The 14,169-nt window shown below is 42.2% G+C and overlaps 1 protein-coding gene across 1 annotated transcript in view; it reads right to left on the bottom strand.

Annotated features, from left to right (window-relative positions):
• DNAAF8 (dynein axonemal assembly factor 8) overlaps window positions 1-14,169 on the bottom strand; it is a 96,563-nt gene that overhangs the window by 27,831 nt on the left and 54,563 nt on the right. Inside the window, exons 17-23 of the mRNA XM_035549110.1 lie at window positions 13,971-14,077; window positions 10,640-10,794; window positions 9,156-9,303; window positions 4,932-5,063; window positions 3,276-3,470; window positions 1,671-1,997; window positions 25-87 (exon numbers count right to left, since the gene is read on the bottom strand). Of these exons, the coding sequence (XP_035405003.1) occupies window positions 25-87; window positions 1,671-1,997; window positions 3,276-3,470; window positions 4,932-5,063; window positions 9,156-9,303; window positions 10,640-10,794; window positions 13,971-14,077 (1,127 nt within the window). The remainder of the gene's footprint in view (window positions 1-24; window positions 88-1,670; window positions 1,998-3,275; window positions 3,471-4,931; window positions 5,064-9,155; window positions 9,304-10,639; window positions 10,795-13,970; window positions 14,078-14,169) is intronic.

Below are 14,169 nucleotides of genomic sequence, written 5' to 3'. Positions count from 1 at the left end.
TCTGGTGCATACTTTTGATCTTACCTTCAGCCCTGGATTTCTTGCCAGGTGGTGGCAGGTATTTTGTAGCAGGGCGGTATTCTGCATCTGTAAAAGGAAGGAAATGTGCTTTTACAGATGGAGGACCTTCACTGGGGAGTCAGGGGTTGAGGAAGGTAATTTTATTTAACAGGGCAAATGACAGCTGAAGAGCTGTTCCGTAGAATGAAGACCCCTCCACTCCTCTCACAACAGGAGGAAAAATGTAATGACCTTATATAAGAGAGAGTGGAGGATGCTGAAGTCACAGTTAAAAGATGTGTCTGTGCTCCTTTGTTGTCAACAATGGCTTAGGTGGGAAAAGCTGACATTGTGATCACAACCTCCCTCAACAAACTGATTTCAGTTCTGCATTTCTGTTATCCTGCCTTCTGGTCTCAAGATAACCCCAACGAAGGACAGCAATGCATGCAGTCTTGCAGTTTCACGCAGTAATTTGGGATGTCTGCTGCCTTGTTTTTTGAAGACCTCTTCTTGCTCTCCAAACTCACACAAAACACACAGATCACTGTCAGACCTAACTTATGTGAGACTAGAATGAGTATCTTTTTCCTGACACCACCACATTTTCTTCTTTGTATTCAGTAAAGCCAGTTTGTTATTCTGCACTACATAAGCACAGCATGTTTGAAACAAGCATCTAACTTGGTGTTGACAACAAAGAACCTTTCTTCCCCATGAAAAGATAGGGGAAGAGCTAAAACTACAAAGCATGAACGCACGTATGGAACTTCACCCCTCCTTCTCCATTGATACGGAGTGTTTCCACTATCCTGATTTATCTATGTGCCTGAACTATCAGAAATCATCAGGCTTGGAACTATTTATCTTTAGGTGTAAAGAGTCAGGCTTCCCCAAGAGCTTAGGTGACATGCTAACATATTTCACATTAGAAGAAAACAGTGGGAGCTCATACTGTGGCGGTCCAAAGCATCCAAAATGAGTAACACCTCAGTCCACACAATGATTTAATTTAAAGAGGTGTGGCTATACATTCCTTGCTGCAGGAAGAAACTAGCAGGTTTACTATGCTGAAAGATCAATGCAAGCATATATCATTGAAGTCTGAGAAGTCTTGACAACAAAGGTCTCCATTCCTCGTGAACTGTTCATCCTGCTCCAGGATGAAAAGAAATTCTCAAGAAAAACTGTTTTCTTCATCTCTTGCAGATTGGTAGTACCTTCACCTCCCTGAGTCTAGGGCAAGCTCAGGGCATCTAGCCTCAAGGAGTCAGGCATAGCAATTACACGCCTACATACAGGCGGGACAGATCTTGGCCTCCATTTCCCAGTTGCTCTTACATACAGAGGCAAAGTGCATAGAATATTATTTACTGGTCCTGCTACCTGTTGTGACATCTAGTTAGTATTTATGGAGTACCTTGAAATCTTCAGAAGGGGAACCAGGCCATACATAGCCACAATAGATAGGCAAACTTGTAGATGACCTCAACTGGCTCCTGGTAATTTAATATCACTGGTCGTTCAGCCAAGTGAAGAACTTAACCCCAGATTATTATGTTTTTCTGTGCCGTAGAAAAACAGGTAGAAATGGATTCCTTTATCCAAGTGCAATGAATTCCCAAACACCCTATACCCGAGAACATTATAAACGGTAAAATATGGCTTACTAGTTACAAAATCCTTCTCTGTGAAGAAGAGGATGGCTTGTCTGAACGTCATCTCTGGGGTCAAGGCCATTACTCTCTGTAGAGCACTGCCACTTTTGCTTAGCTCCTCCCTGTGCTGTGTTAATCTTTTCAGCGCATCTGCAAGAACTTTGAAGGCATTGATCCGCCGTAACGCACACACAAGGACTGGGTTTGACATGAGTCTATCAAGGCTTCTTTGCCAGGAAGTATCTCCAACCTCAAAAGGGGTTATTTCTCTTGCCTGACATCGAGTGAGATAGGGCAACCATTTGAGACCTAGAAGTTCAAACCCTGAATCAGGTTCTTCTGCAAGTGAAAGGAAATACATTTAGTATCAGTTGACAGCATGTGTTTCCTAGAAGCTATGTTTTATACTGGAGAGAAGTGTTCTAAATTATTATTATTTTTTAACTAAACTAAAGTTCCAAAGTTGCTTTGACTTCAGTCCCGGCTGCATCCAAAATGGACTATAATGCAGATATAGAAATATACTGGGGTAAAAAAACAAAACAAAAACAAGATACAAATGCTAGAAAATTACATTACAGTGAAAACAATAAATGGGCTATCTGGGAAATCAACAGGGAGCCAGAAAGAATAACTGCCATGATTTGATTAGAGAACACAGCAAATGGAGAGGAGTTGAAAGGGAAATACCAAGAATAGACTGATAGCTAAGTGCTTTGACACAACATAATCCATAATTATAGATCCTTTACCACCTCTTATAACATTCCATTTTAAGCTATATTCATTACCATAATAAGCTACAATTTAATGTTGACTTGTCTCTAAAGTAATTTAAACATTATTTGTAAAGTAGTCTTACTTCCAACATAAGATATTTAGGGGCTCAATTCATGACTGCATGTTGCTGGAAGTTTCTGTCAGCTAGAACCTTCTCTTTGCCTACCATGATACAGATCTCACTCCATAGTATTGTTTCAAGAGAGTAGGATACATCAGAATAAGAAGGATGCCAGACTTCTGCCCTTTATTAGCATAGTGCCTGTATTATTGAACTCCAATAAAATCTGCATCATGAAATTATATAAAATCATCCTGCTTAGCACTTCACAGCACTCTTCATGCATGCATTTGTAAGCATTTAATGTGGGGGACAGCGTCATTATTCTTCCTGTGTGCACGAGGAAATGAAGCATGAAGAGGTGCGGTGTCTTGCTTCTGATCACAAAGAATGTCAATGGACCAGGAATAGAATTTGTGACTTCTGAATTCCTGTCACTGCGACTCCCTTACACAGCTGCATTATCTCCCAATACTTAGGAGACAGGGAAAGACACAATACTCTGGATTACGCACATCTTTGAACTATTTTGACACTCTGAAGAAAATGATGCCCACTTACGCCAATGTCCTGTTTGTAATGTGAAAAGTGGCCTTGCCCATGACTAACTAGCCGTGATAAATTCTTTAGCACTTCAGGCAGGTAAACAAAGAAACTGGTCCTTCCTGAGGCCCCATTCACCACATTATTCATAATGTTCTGGCTATCACAAAAATAGCTGACAGGCTAGACTTTCCTGACTGACGTTTGCAGTCCTCCCCCACAGCTGTGGTCACCTGCATTCTGAGACTGGTTACTGCTCCCAGGAAGAAGGATCTGGCAAAGAAGCTCTCCAGCACTCTTCATAGCATCCACTCCGATCAGTGTCAGCATGACAACCTGCTCCATTTCAGGTTCAGAGGCATATATTTGATTGCAGAAAAGATCCAGAGGAATGTTACAGGGGCCTGGCACTGCACTGAGGTTTCCTCCTGCCCAAGAGAATCATCAAAACAGACGTAGTTACTGCCCAGAAACAAACATCCACTCTTTTTTTAGCGTGAAGGAATTGACTAATTCTCTATTGGGCAAACAAAGGCCAATGCCTCACCATGATGCTGCAGCTCAGCATGGCCAAAAAAAGAAGCATACTTGAGGAGCAGTATCACAGCAAATCCTTACTAATCAGTTGCACTCCTTAACTGGAATTGCTTTTGGCATGTAAAGCAGATATATTAAATCCTAATTTTGATATCCTTATTCACACTGTTAAGCAGAATTGATAGATCTATACCTAAATTATTTAAGACATCAGTTTCAGATTGATAACTAAGGACTACCTTCACATTAAATTGATACTTCACTTTGTGTTCTAGGAGATCACACAGCATACAACTGAAGACTAAATAGGGGCCTGTTATCATATTATGCATATGTCCATGGTCTGCAGCATAGCCTGCAAAATACCCTGCAGAAATCTGTGTTTGATTTTATACTGTTTCAACTACATTATTATTTAAGCAATTCTATAGATGAATATCCATGTACTTAGTTATTCCCACACTTTAACATGTCATAATGCTAGAAATTAGTGAATGACATACATTTAATTATATTTCCTTAAGATTTGGTTTTGGAAAGCGATAGACTTCAATTACAAATCCTGATATCCGATATTTAAAATAATTTAATCAGTTAAATAAAACTATATTTATCGCTGAATACATAAGAAAACATTACCTGCAGTTATCAAAATAAACTTCTGATTGCTGTGACCTCCAACTGTATAGAACTAGTATAGAGCTGTATAGAACTTAAAGACTCTCCCATCCGTCTGAGTCACGGATTTGTAGGAGAAGACAAGTTTACTTGCTTTTCCAAGTCTTATCAATTTCCCAGCTTTGAATGAATGAGTTACTGAAGTAAATTCAACTGTATAAACTAAAATTAAGAACATCTGAGTAAAGTAAAATGAAAAAGTGCCTTCTCTGCACCTACACAAGAAACTACAGCTGCTAACATTTATCACTTCAGCAAATTCTAGTTTTACATGCTAAATGAGCAATTTTTCTCATTTTAATATTTTGACTTATCTTTGAAACTATGTCTGTAAATACTTATTGATTGGATACTATTCTTTTACTTATGGTAGCTTTAAGGCTTAATTGGTTGTTGTCAGGTCATATTTAATTGTAAATAATTTATTTTTCCACATATATTGTAATCTACTTTAAAGTTACTTCCATATCACTTTTCTATTGATCCTCACATTCATTACCCAGTGGCAGAAGACATCCACTGAGAGTTACTATAATTGAAGGACAACAGAACACTGAACAAATTATTGTAGACAACAAGCATACTCATAACGTTCTTGTTCAGGAAAATCCTCTAATAAAGATGTCGGACCTTATAAGAGACAGAACAATGCATTCCCCCTAGTCTTGACCTACCCAGCGCCTGCAGCAAGGTCTCGGTGTAAGGAGCCACATGAAAGCACACAGAGGGATCCAGCCCAGCAGCGGCAGGCAGGTTGCTCTGCCTGTCACTACGGAGCCCTTGCTTTGCCAGTTCATTCATCAGTCCTGTGCACAGAACAAAGAGTGCATGAGGAATACATAACTCTGTGGTGCAGTCTGACATGAAAACACGCTTATCAAATATTTTCATTCATCTGACCACAGAACCATTACAGAGACATCAGTGTGGGTCGTGCTGAGCTCACCAAAGAGATATGAAATGCAATTCCGTCATCGCCTCTCCCCCTGCTCATATTCACTTACAGGTACTGGCATACAGTACAGCTTCACAACAATTGGTTGTGTTCTGCAATAACGCTTCAGACGTTTTTGAAGGTTTGTTATTTTTACAATTACTTTGCATATGTTTGATTGATTTACACTGTACAAGCCTGTCAACAATTTACTGCACTGTAGAATGGAAACTAGATTATTAGCACTAGACATTGATGACAAACCTTAGATGCCAAATGTGGCAGTGACACAGATTTGAACTTGCACCACTGCAAATTGCCTATCTGCTTTTTGAAATTCAGACGGTATGAATAACCGAAACTTTCCTCTAGCTCCTAAAGGGGGCCTACAAGAAAGCTGGAAGAGGATTCTTTATCAGGGAATATAGTGACAGGACAAGGGGCAATGGCGTTTAACTAAAAGAGGGTAGATTTAGGTTAGATACTAGGAAGAAATTCTTCACTATGGGGGTGCTGAGGCACTGGAACAGGTTGCCCAGAGCAGCTGTAGATGCCCTGTCCCTGGCAGTGTTCAGGGCCAGGCTGGATGGGGCTTTGGGCAGCCTGGCCTGGTGGGAGGTGTGCCTGCCCATGGCAGGGGGATTAGAACTGGATGATCTTTAAGGTCCCTTCCAACCCAAACCACACTCTGATTTTATGATTCTATAACATGCTCTAAAATGGAGGATCCGTGAAACCACAGACCTGTCAGTCTGACTTAGGTGCTGGGGAAGCTCATGGAGCAGATTATCTTGAGTGCCATCATATGGCACTTACAGGGCAACCAGGTGATCAGGGCCATGGGCATGGGTTTATGAAAGGCAGATCCTGCTTGATGAACCTGATATCCTTCTACGACAAGGGGACATGCTCAGTGGGTGAGAAAAAAGCTGTGGATGTTGTCTACCTAGATTTCAGCAAAGTCCTTGACTTTGTTTCCAACAGCATTCTCCTGGAGAAACTGGCCGCTCAAGGCCTGGACAGGTGTACGCTTCACTGAGTTAAAAAGTGGCTGGGTGGCTGGGCCCAAAAAGTTATGTTGAATGGAGTCAAATCCACAGCTGGGGGCTGGTTACTAGTGGTATCCCCCAGGGCTCAGTACTGGGGCCAGTTCTCTTCAATATCTTTATCAATGATCTGGATGAGGGGATCAAGAGCACCCTCAGTAAGTTTGCAGACAACACCAAGATAGGCACGAGTGTTGATCTGCTCGAGGGTGGGAGGGCTCTGAAGAGGGATCTGAAGAGTCTGGACCGATGGGACAAGGACAACTGTATGAGGTTCAACAAGGCCAAGTGCTGGGTCCTGCACTTGGGGCAACACAAGCCCATGCAAGGCTACAGCCTGGCTTGTTTCAGAAATAGTGTAGCCAGCTGGACCAGGGAAGTGAATGTACCTCTGTGCTCAGCTCTGGTGAGGCCACACCTCAAATACTATGCTCAGTTTTGGGCCCCTCACTACAAGAAGGACATCAAGGTGCTGAAACACGTCCAAAGAGGGGCAATGAAGCTGGTGAAGGTTCTAGAGAACAAGTCTTATAAGGAGCAGCTGAAGGAACTGGGGTTGTTTAGCCTGGAGAAAAGGAGGCTCAGGGGAGACCTTATTGCTCTCTACAATTACCATAAAGCAGGCTGTAGCAAGGTGGCAATTGGGCTCTTCTACCAAACACCAAGTGGTAAGACAAGAGGAAATGGCCTTAAGTTGTGCTAGGGGATGTTTAAGTTGTATATTAGGAAAAAAATTTCTCACTGAAAGGGTTGTGAAGTATTAGAACAGGCTGCCAAGGGAAGTAGCTGAGTCACCATCATAGAATGGTTTGGTTTCAAAGGGACCTTAAATATCATCTAGTTCCAAGCCCCCTGCCATGGGCAGGGACACCTTCCACTTGACAAGGTTGCTCATCCCTGGAGGTCATGAAAAAAAACTGTCAATATAGAGCTTAGTGACATGGCTTAACGGTGGACTTGGCAGTGCTAAGTTAAAGGTTGGACTAGATGATCTTAGAGGTCTTTTCCAACTTAAATGACTCTGTAATCCAAGAGTATTATATGCTGTCTGGTCAAACTTAGTGAAGAAAACCTTGGTCAAAAATTTTTGGTGTTTTGACTCTCAAGCCAGAAATAGGTTACCTAAAGACACCTATCTTTCTCTTCTGTTGTAGGAATGATTAAGTTTTCTTTGCTTTGAAGATTGAACACGGTTGGACATCAAATGGGTGACTACTTTTCAGGAGGCACTGATTAAAAATATGAAACTGTTTAGTATGGTATCTACACTACTCAATTCCTAGTGCTGTTCCACACTTCTCAGAGGCCAAGCCAAAGCTTATGTGGCAATATCATCAGCTTCCCCTCTTCAGGGCTCTGGAATATGGAATAGGCTATCTTTCCGGATTACTTATGTCTTCCTTTATTGCCTCAGAAAAGAGGCACTTGCAAAATCTCTCTACAAAGGGAAAAAAACAGTTCTCTACAATGAGGGAAAACACTTGACCTTTCCAGACTATCCTTTGTTCCAGTGCCCGCATAGATACTTCTAGTGCAAATTTTGCAGTGCAAAACAAACACTTTAAACATCATCTGGCACTCAGAGGAGGAAAAAAAAATGCTGTCTTTCTTTAATAAGCAACTTCCCTTAGGTCTACAGGCAGCAGGTGACACGGTGCTGTAATTAGTCTGCCATGATTAATCCACTGTGTCTGAACATGTTTTCAGAACATACTGTGATAGTCCTGGGAGAAAAAGCAGAGGACTTTTTGAAATTGTCATTTTTTCCCCCCCAAACCTCTCAATGTTCCATTCCATTATCCATGGATTAGAAGGGGCAATCAGGCAGTGGATGAAAGCCTCCATCAGGAACTAGCTGCTGTGGTGTTAATGGAGGGGTCAAACCACTGTGCTGGGGACTGTCCAGGCTACACTGACCCACTTCTCCCAGTGGTGGTGACTAAAGGGCAGGTTGCAGGAAAACAGACACAGGAACAGACTCTCCTGCTACAGGCAACTTGCCCATTGCCCGACCAGGAGGAAGCAGGCAGGGCAGGGTTCTCTGTTCTGCACTGATCCCTGTCGTTGTTTGTGATTTTCCCTAGAGACCAGCTTATCCTTAAGAAAACTAAACTCTCTTCCTGAACGAGAGCATCGGAACAGAGTCTGATTCGTCTAAGAAGATTTGGGGCAGCTACTTGTCTGTTCTTTGGCAGTCCCTGCATATAAAATGAGTTGCAGTTCAGATGCTTGGAAATCAAAAGTACGCAGAACTCAAGGCTGAGGTTGATAGGATCAGGTGCTATCCTCAGGCTCAGTGACACCCATGTAGTTTTGGTAGCACACTTCTCTGGGCAATAAGAATACCTGAGAAGGTTATTGATAAGATGAATCTAGGACCATTATGAAGGCGTACAGTGGGAAGTCCAGAGACAAGGGTCAGGAATTCAAACAGAAGAGGTTCCAGCTTGACATAAGGGAAAAACAGATCCCTGTGAGCATAAGCAAGCATTGGAAGAGGGGCCCAGAGAGATGGGGGAATTTCTGTCCTTGCAGATTCTCAAGACCTGACTGGAAAAAGCCCTGAGCATTCTGGTCTGAATTCACTGCTGATGTTGTGTTGAGCAGGCCATTGGGTGACCAACCTTCTGTTGCTCCCTCCAACATGAATTATTCTATGATTCTAAGTCAAAAGGACTTCAGTGCTAAAGATCATACAACTGACAAAGATCAATCTACTATGTAGGAAACATAGCAGTGGCTGATTTACAAGCGGGCTTGGAGATACATATAGCACAACTATAAATTCACTATAAATTCCTGATATTCTCAATAAATCTTTCCTGCAATGTAACAGATTTGGTTAGGCTTTTAATCTTTAGCTCGCATGAACTGAAATGCAAGCCTTGTTTTCTGAGGTTGTTAAGTGAAAGCATTACCTTTTACCAGCGCAGGAATATGGTGACTAGCATTCTCCTTTCTCAGCAACAAAATGAGACTGTGCGTGCATGGCTCAGCAGAAAGCTCTCCTCTTGCAGAACTGTTTGCAGGTGAACTTGAAATCTTTCTAGGGCAAAATACGGCAATCTGAAATAACAAGGACCAGATTAGACAACTACATGCAGATTTAATCACTGTAGGGCTCAAGCAAATAGTTAAGTTACAATGGCATATCAAGGTACAGCACACCAGCAGAGCCATAGTAACTTCCAGTGACTGGCTGTTCATGCGTCATCTGTTCATGACACAAAGGAATTTAAACATCAGGGAAAAGGTTTAATATAAAATGTTTTGCTCTACTACTGGGCTGGACTAAAACCACAACAATTACAGTGCAGCCAATTCGTGGTACCATCCTAAGTCACTCATGCAATAATGATCTTGAGCCCTAGGTTCTGAAACAGCACCAAAGAACACATTAAAGCAATAGTTCCTGAACTTCTGAAATGGCCATTTAGGAGCATGCTCCAAATATTTGGCTATTTTTACTATAATATTCCATAAATAGGAGCTACTTTTATTCTATAAAATATTATGAGCAGGGAAAGTGTTCTTCCTCATGCTTGATTAGAGAACAAGCAGAAAAGAGGGGCTTTGTGTACAGTTTAGTTTGCAAAATTATGCATTTCTTGATTGACACAGGAAACAACTCCAAGCATGAAAATTTAAAGGAAGGGGTCCAGCTCTTTATAAGACAAACTGTCATAGGATTCCTGGCTGATTTATTTTGTAAGAAATGCAGAACTTGTCTTCTTGTACAGGTGAGTTTGACTGAAATCTTGCATTTATGATTATTTGTTTCTTTAGGCTGACATGTCAAAATGCCAACTGCACTCTAACTCAAATAAATCTATCATCATGTTAACAGACCTTGAGAGAAAGAAAAAAAACACTTCATTTTTGACAATAGGAAAGCTCTTCTCGCAAGCCATCTGAATGCATTATGCTAGGGGACTTCATTCTGAAAGGCCACAAGCAGACCCAGAGGGACAGCAAAGTACATAATCACACATTAGTCTGGTAGATGAAGACCATTCTCTTGAATACAGGTTTACAGGCCAGAGATTGTTATTTTGGTTTATGAGGTTACTGCCTGCTCTAGCTTATTTTGAGATCAATGGTAAAATTCATGTTTACTTCGTAGAAGAAAGCCTGATCATGCATTAGTCTCAGTGAGAGGCTTAGGCCTAGTGGGATTTTCCTACTAAAGAAAAAACATCAGTACTGAAAGCAACAAGAGCACCACTCGTAGGAATACAAGGAACACAAGTGCTGGCTAGCTAGTAAAGAGAGAATGGAGAAGAACACTCAAGGACACTCACTACAGGAGTGTGTCAGCTCGCACATCCATAAACCCACAGTATAATAGTTTCAGAAATGGTAACCCAAAGCATACAACTGAGCTGTATGTTCTGACCAGTACCTGACTTGTTGTCATGCTCAGCACAATGGCTTGCTTGGGTGAAAGCTGCAGCTGTCTGATTCCTTGCAGAAGAAAACCCCGATGAGTACAGACCAAAATCACATTACCATATGCATGAGGAGATACCACAGGTGACACCATCAAAATAATGTCCCCTAGGTCAAAAAGAGAGTAAGAAAAACAGCATATTACTTTCACAGAAACCGTGGTGTTACTGCAAGGAAACTCTCATAGTGGCCAGTTCCTACCTGAAGCACTCTCCAAATGGAGACACTGTATTTTATGGTTTATTTGCTCTATTCAGCTTATAATGGCTGCTATCAGAGGTCAACACAGAACAGTAAAGCTTATGGCATTATAAGCAATCTCTTTATGAATCATCTACTCCAGACAGTCTGTCTCATAAGGTCTATCTAGCTGTCTATGAGCTGTTATCTTTCTTTGAGGTATGTATGCTCTCAGTTCACGTGATGGCTGTGTGTCAGTGCGTCAGGCTGTGTTTGAGCTATTACCCTTACAGCTGGTCTGACAGCAGCCAGACCCTTTGAGGACCAAGGACCTGATAAGCCTGGCCAAACTGATGAGTAACCAAATGAAGACAAGACTGATTGCTGGTTTGTCCACTGCGAAGTACATGAAGCAATCCCAGGCATTCCTTTCTGCTATTACTAGTGGTCCTAGCCTGTAGGACTACAGCCTTGGTCAGCACTATTTTCTGCTCCCTCTCAGCCCTTCTTTAGTCCTGTCTTTACTCATCATCCCAGAGCTTGCCTTGCGGCATGGGTTACTGTACCTTTGGACCAGCCTCTGATCACAACACCACCCCACTATGGTTTTGTACCATCCATGGCTTCATAGGTTCCTATCTTTGGTCATCATAATGGCACCAGCCTGCTCTCTCCTTCCTGGGTTTCCCTCCTACCTGAGCCCAATGCATTAAGTCTGGCTGCTTGTGCTCTGCTTGCATCTCTCACTTCAATAGATACGCTCATAGAAGCGACTGGAGTTTATGTTGGGTTAGAACCTTGCATTTTTTTTTTTTTTCACTTCCATTTTCTAAATTGAATCCCAAGCTCACTGTCAACACGCTGGCAACAGATGCTATGAGCATGCTCAGGAGAAATAGCCCACACGGCCTCCTGAACAGTGTACCTCCTGTATAGTGTCCTGCTGTACCTAAGATGGAGCTTCCCAGTAGCCTCTGATCTACCTGAGGCCTTCGCTTTGTTCTGGTATTACTTTGGGTCTCTGCTCTTACCGTCTCTTTTGCTATTATACTGTCCTAGTTCTAACAGATTTTCTTCTCCTGTACATAACACACATTCAGATCTTTGTAGCTTGCCAGGAGCTAAGAAAGTAGATGCTCAGTATCATTTCTACATGGGTTTCCTCTGTACTGCCATATTAATTTCTCCTAGCTCTAACAATCATATAATGGGGCTGAAAATATTTTAGTCTGTGTCCCAGTTACACTTGGTTTTGGTGGTAGACCTATCAATAGTGTATGTTTCCTGGGGTTCTAAACTTTGTGATAGATATTCGTCCCCCAAGAACTTGACCAAGGCTCAGCCTGCCATCTCAAAGCAATAGCAACAAAACAAGGGAAAGCTTGTGTTTATTGTTAGGGATACAACAAGCAGAGTGTTTCTTTGCCTAAAATTTCTATATGGCTTTAATTTTGCAGGCTCTGAGCCAGGCTGACAGTGCTGCACTCATTATATATGAACTGTCAAAATTCAGGGTTGCAGGTGGTAAGATTTTGGTTCATCTCTAGTTGATAACACCTAGACAAACAAACAAAATTTCACATACACATATCCCAAATTAACAAGAATATCTGCTAGGATCAATAAAACTTTGATTAATGGGAAGGAAGGGGGACAGATATACCTGGTAGGAGCAGCAGTATATTTGTTCTGCCTGCTCTGCATGAGTGTATCTTCCTGTCTCAAAGAGAAGCTGTTGGAGACCTGAGGGAAGGAATAAGTGAATGTTTCTTTTCCTTAACACCCCATAGGGTGCTTGCTCCCAGTCCAGGTTTTCAGCTTCTCTTTGAGAGTCATGATAGAGATGATACAGTTATCTGAGGAGCAAAGCTTGAAAGTGACTTCCTGAGCCCAAATACAGATGGAACGTGGTGTGGTGTAACTCAGCAGCCCACATCAAATGTGAATCATTAATGGCCATAAAAGGAAGGAGATGCAAAAATGTGAGTCATTCCATCAGCAGCAACCAGCTGCCATCAATACCGATCCCAAATAACGCAGAGCCAATGGCTGTCTGCCAAGCTACTTGAATTAACATGCCCAGTTATACGAAAGAGTGTATCTCAAAGGTAAGACTTCCGTTCCTTTTCCCTTCTCTATTTTTTTTTCCTGTCACCTTCCCCCTTTTTGGCTTGTGCTTTCGTACCTTCTTTCCTTTAGCACCATATTTTTCTGCACCTTCTTTCTATGTCAATACAATCTTGTTTTCCTCCTGCCATCTTCTCTCTGACAGCTGCTGAGCTTCTACCCCTCCCACCCCCCACTCCCCTCAGGGAACTGTCTTCAACTGTGGGAGTAGAAACAGGGCAGCAGCGCCCTAATAGCATCGTCTCAAAATCATACGCATTTGAGATCTGCTGTGCCAGGCCAAACTACAGAAGATTATCAGCACATTGGCCCATCTACAGCAGACACCCCTATACCACACAGACGCTTCTTAGCCAGTAGTAACGCTGAATGCCCTGGCAAGCTCCCCTTGAGCACAGTCAGCTTGCAGCTAGCCTGGTACGAGTTCGGAAGCTGGAAGACTACTCCTACAAAGGGAAAAAGGGAATTTGGACAGAGGAGCCAGGTGAGAGCTAGTTAATATCAGCCCTGTGAAATACTTTTTTTCTGTGTTGTCAGTCCTGGCCTGAAGTCTTAGTTTCATACCCCATTATATTCAACTCTTGAATAGTAGAGGTAGATGATCTCTAATCAGATAAACGTGCAGTTTAAAGACACTGGTAGGTCTTCAAATGACAGTTCCTTGGACGAACAAGTCCCCTACAAGCAAAAATTTGTGTTTTTTTTTTCTTCTTTATCGTTCAGTGAAATCTAAGCAGCCTACAGGACTCTAGCAGCTACTCCCATGAGGAGGATGAGGTGATGATAACACTCTTCTGTCACTTCATTTTAGGCAACAGTGTTTCACCAGAAATTCATTCCTAGCTCTGGACCTGGCCAGGTCACAGCACTGAGTAATCCAGGGAGGCAGAGTTTCCTGAAACAGGTGGGCTGGAGTGAGGTAACACTGTCAGCAAAGAAGAACCATAAAACCTCATGATTCATTCCCTATCACAGACCTTTGGAAGTTGAGACAAGCATCGCTGGAGGTCGAGGTTGCACCATGTCCTGGAGATGAACGTTTTCTTCATCTGCTTCTGCTCTAGTTGATGAAGGACTCTGAGACCTAAGGAAAAACAATAGATATTAAAAGTTGTAATGCAAGGTTCTGACTCTAACCCACTTTCTACAACAAGCCCAGGGACAAGGAAGCTTTAC

The sequence above is a fragment of the Cygnus atratus genome, chromosome 15, assembly GCF_013377495.2.
Source record: "Cygnus atratus isolate AKBS03 ecotype Queensland, Australia chromosome 15, CAtr_DNAZoo_HiC_assembly, whole genome shotgun sequence".
NCBI classification, from domain to species: domain Eukaryota; kingdom Metazoa; phylum Chordata; class Aves; order Anseriformes; family Anatidae; genus Cygnus; species Cygnus atratus.
This window is presented reverse-complemented; position numbering and strand designations above follow the sequence as displayed.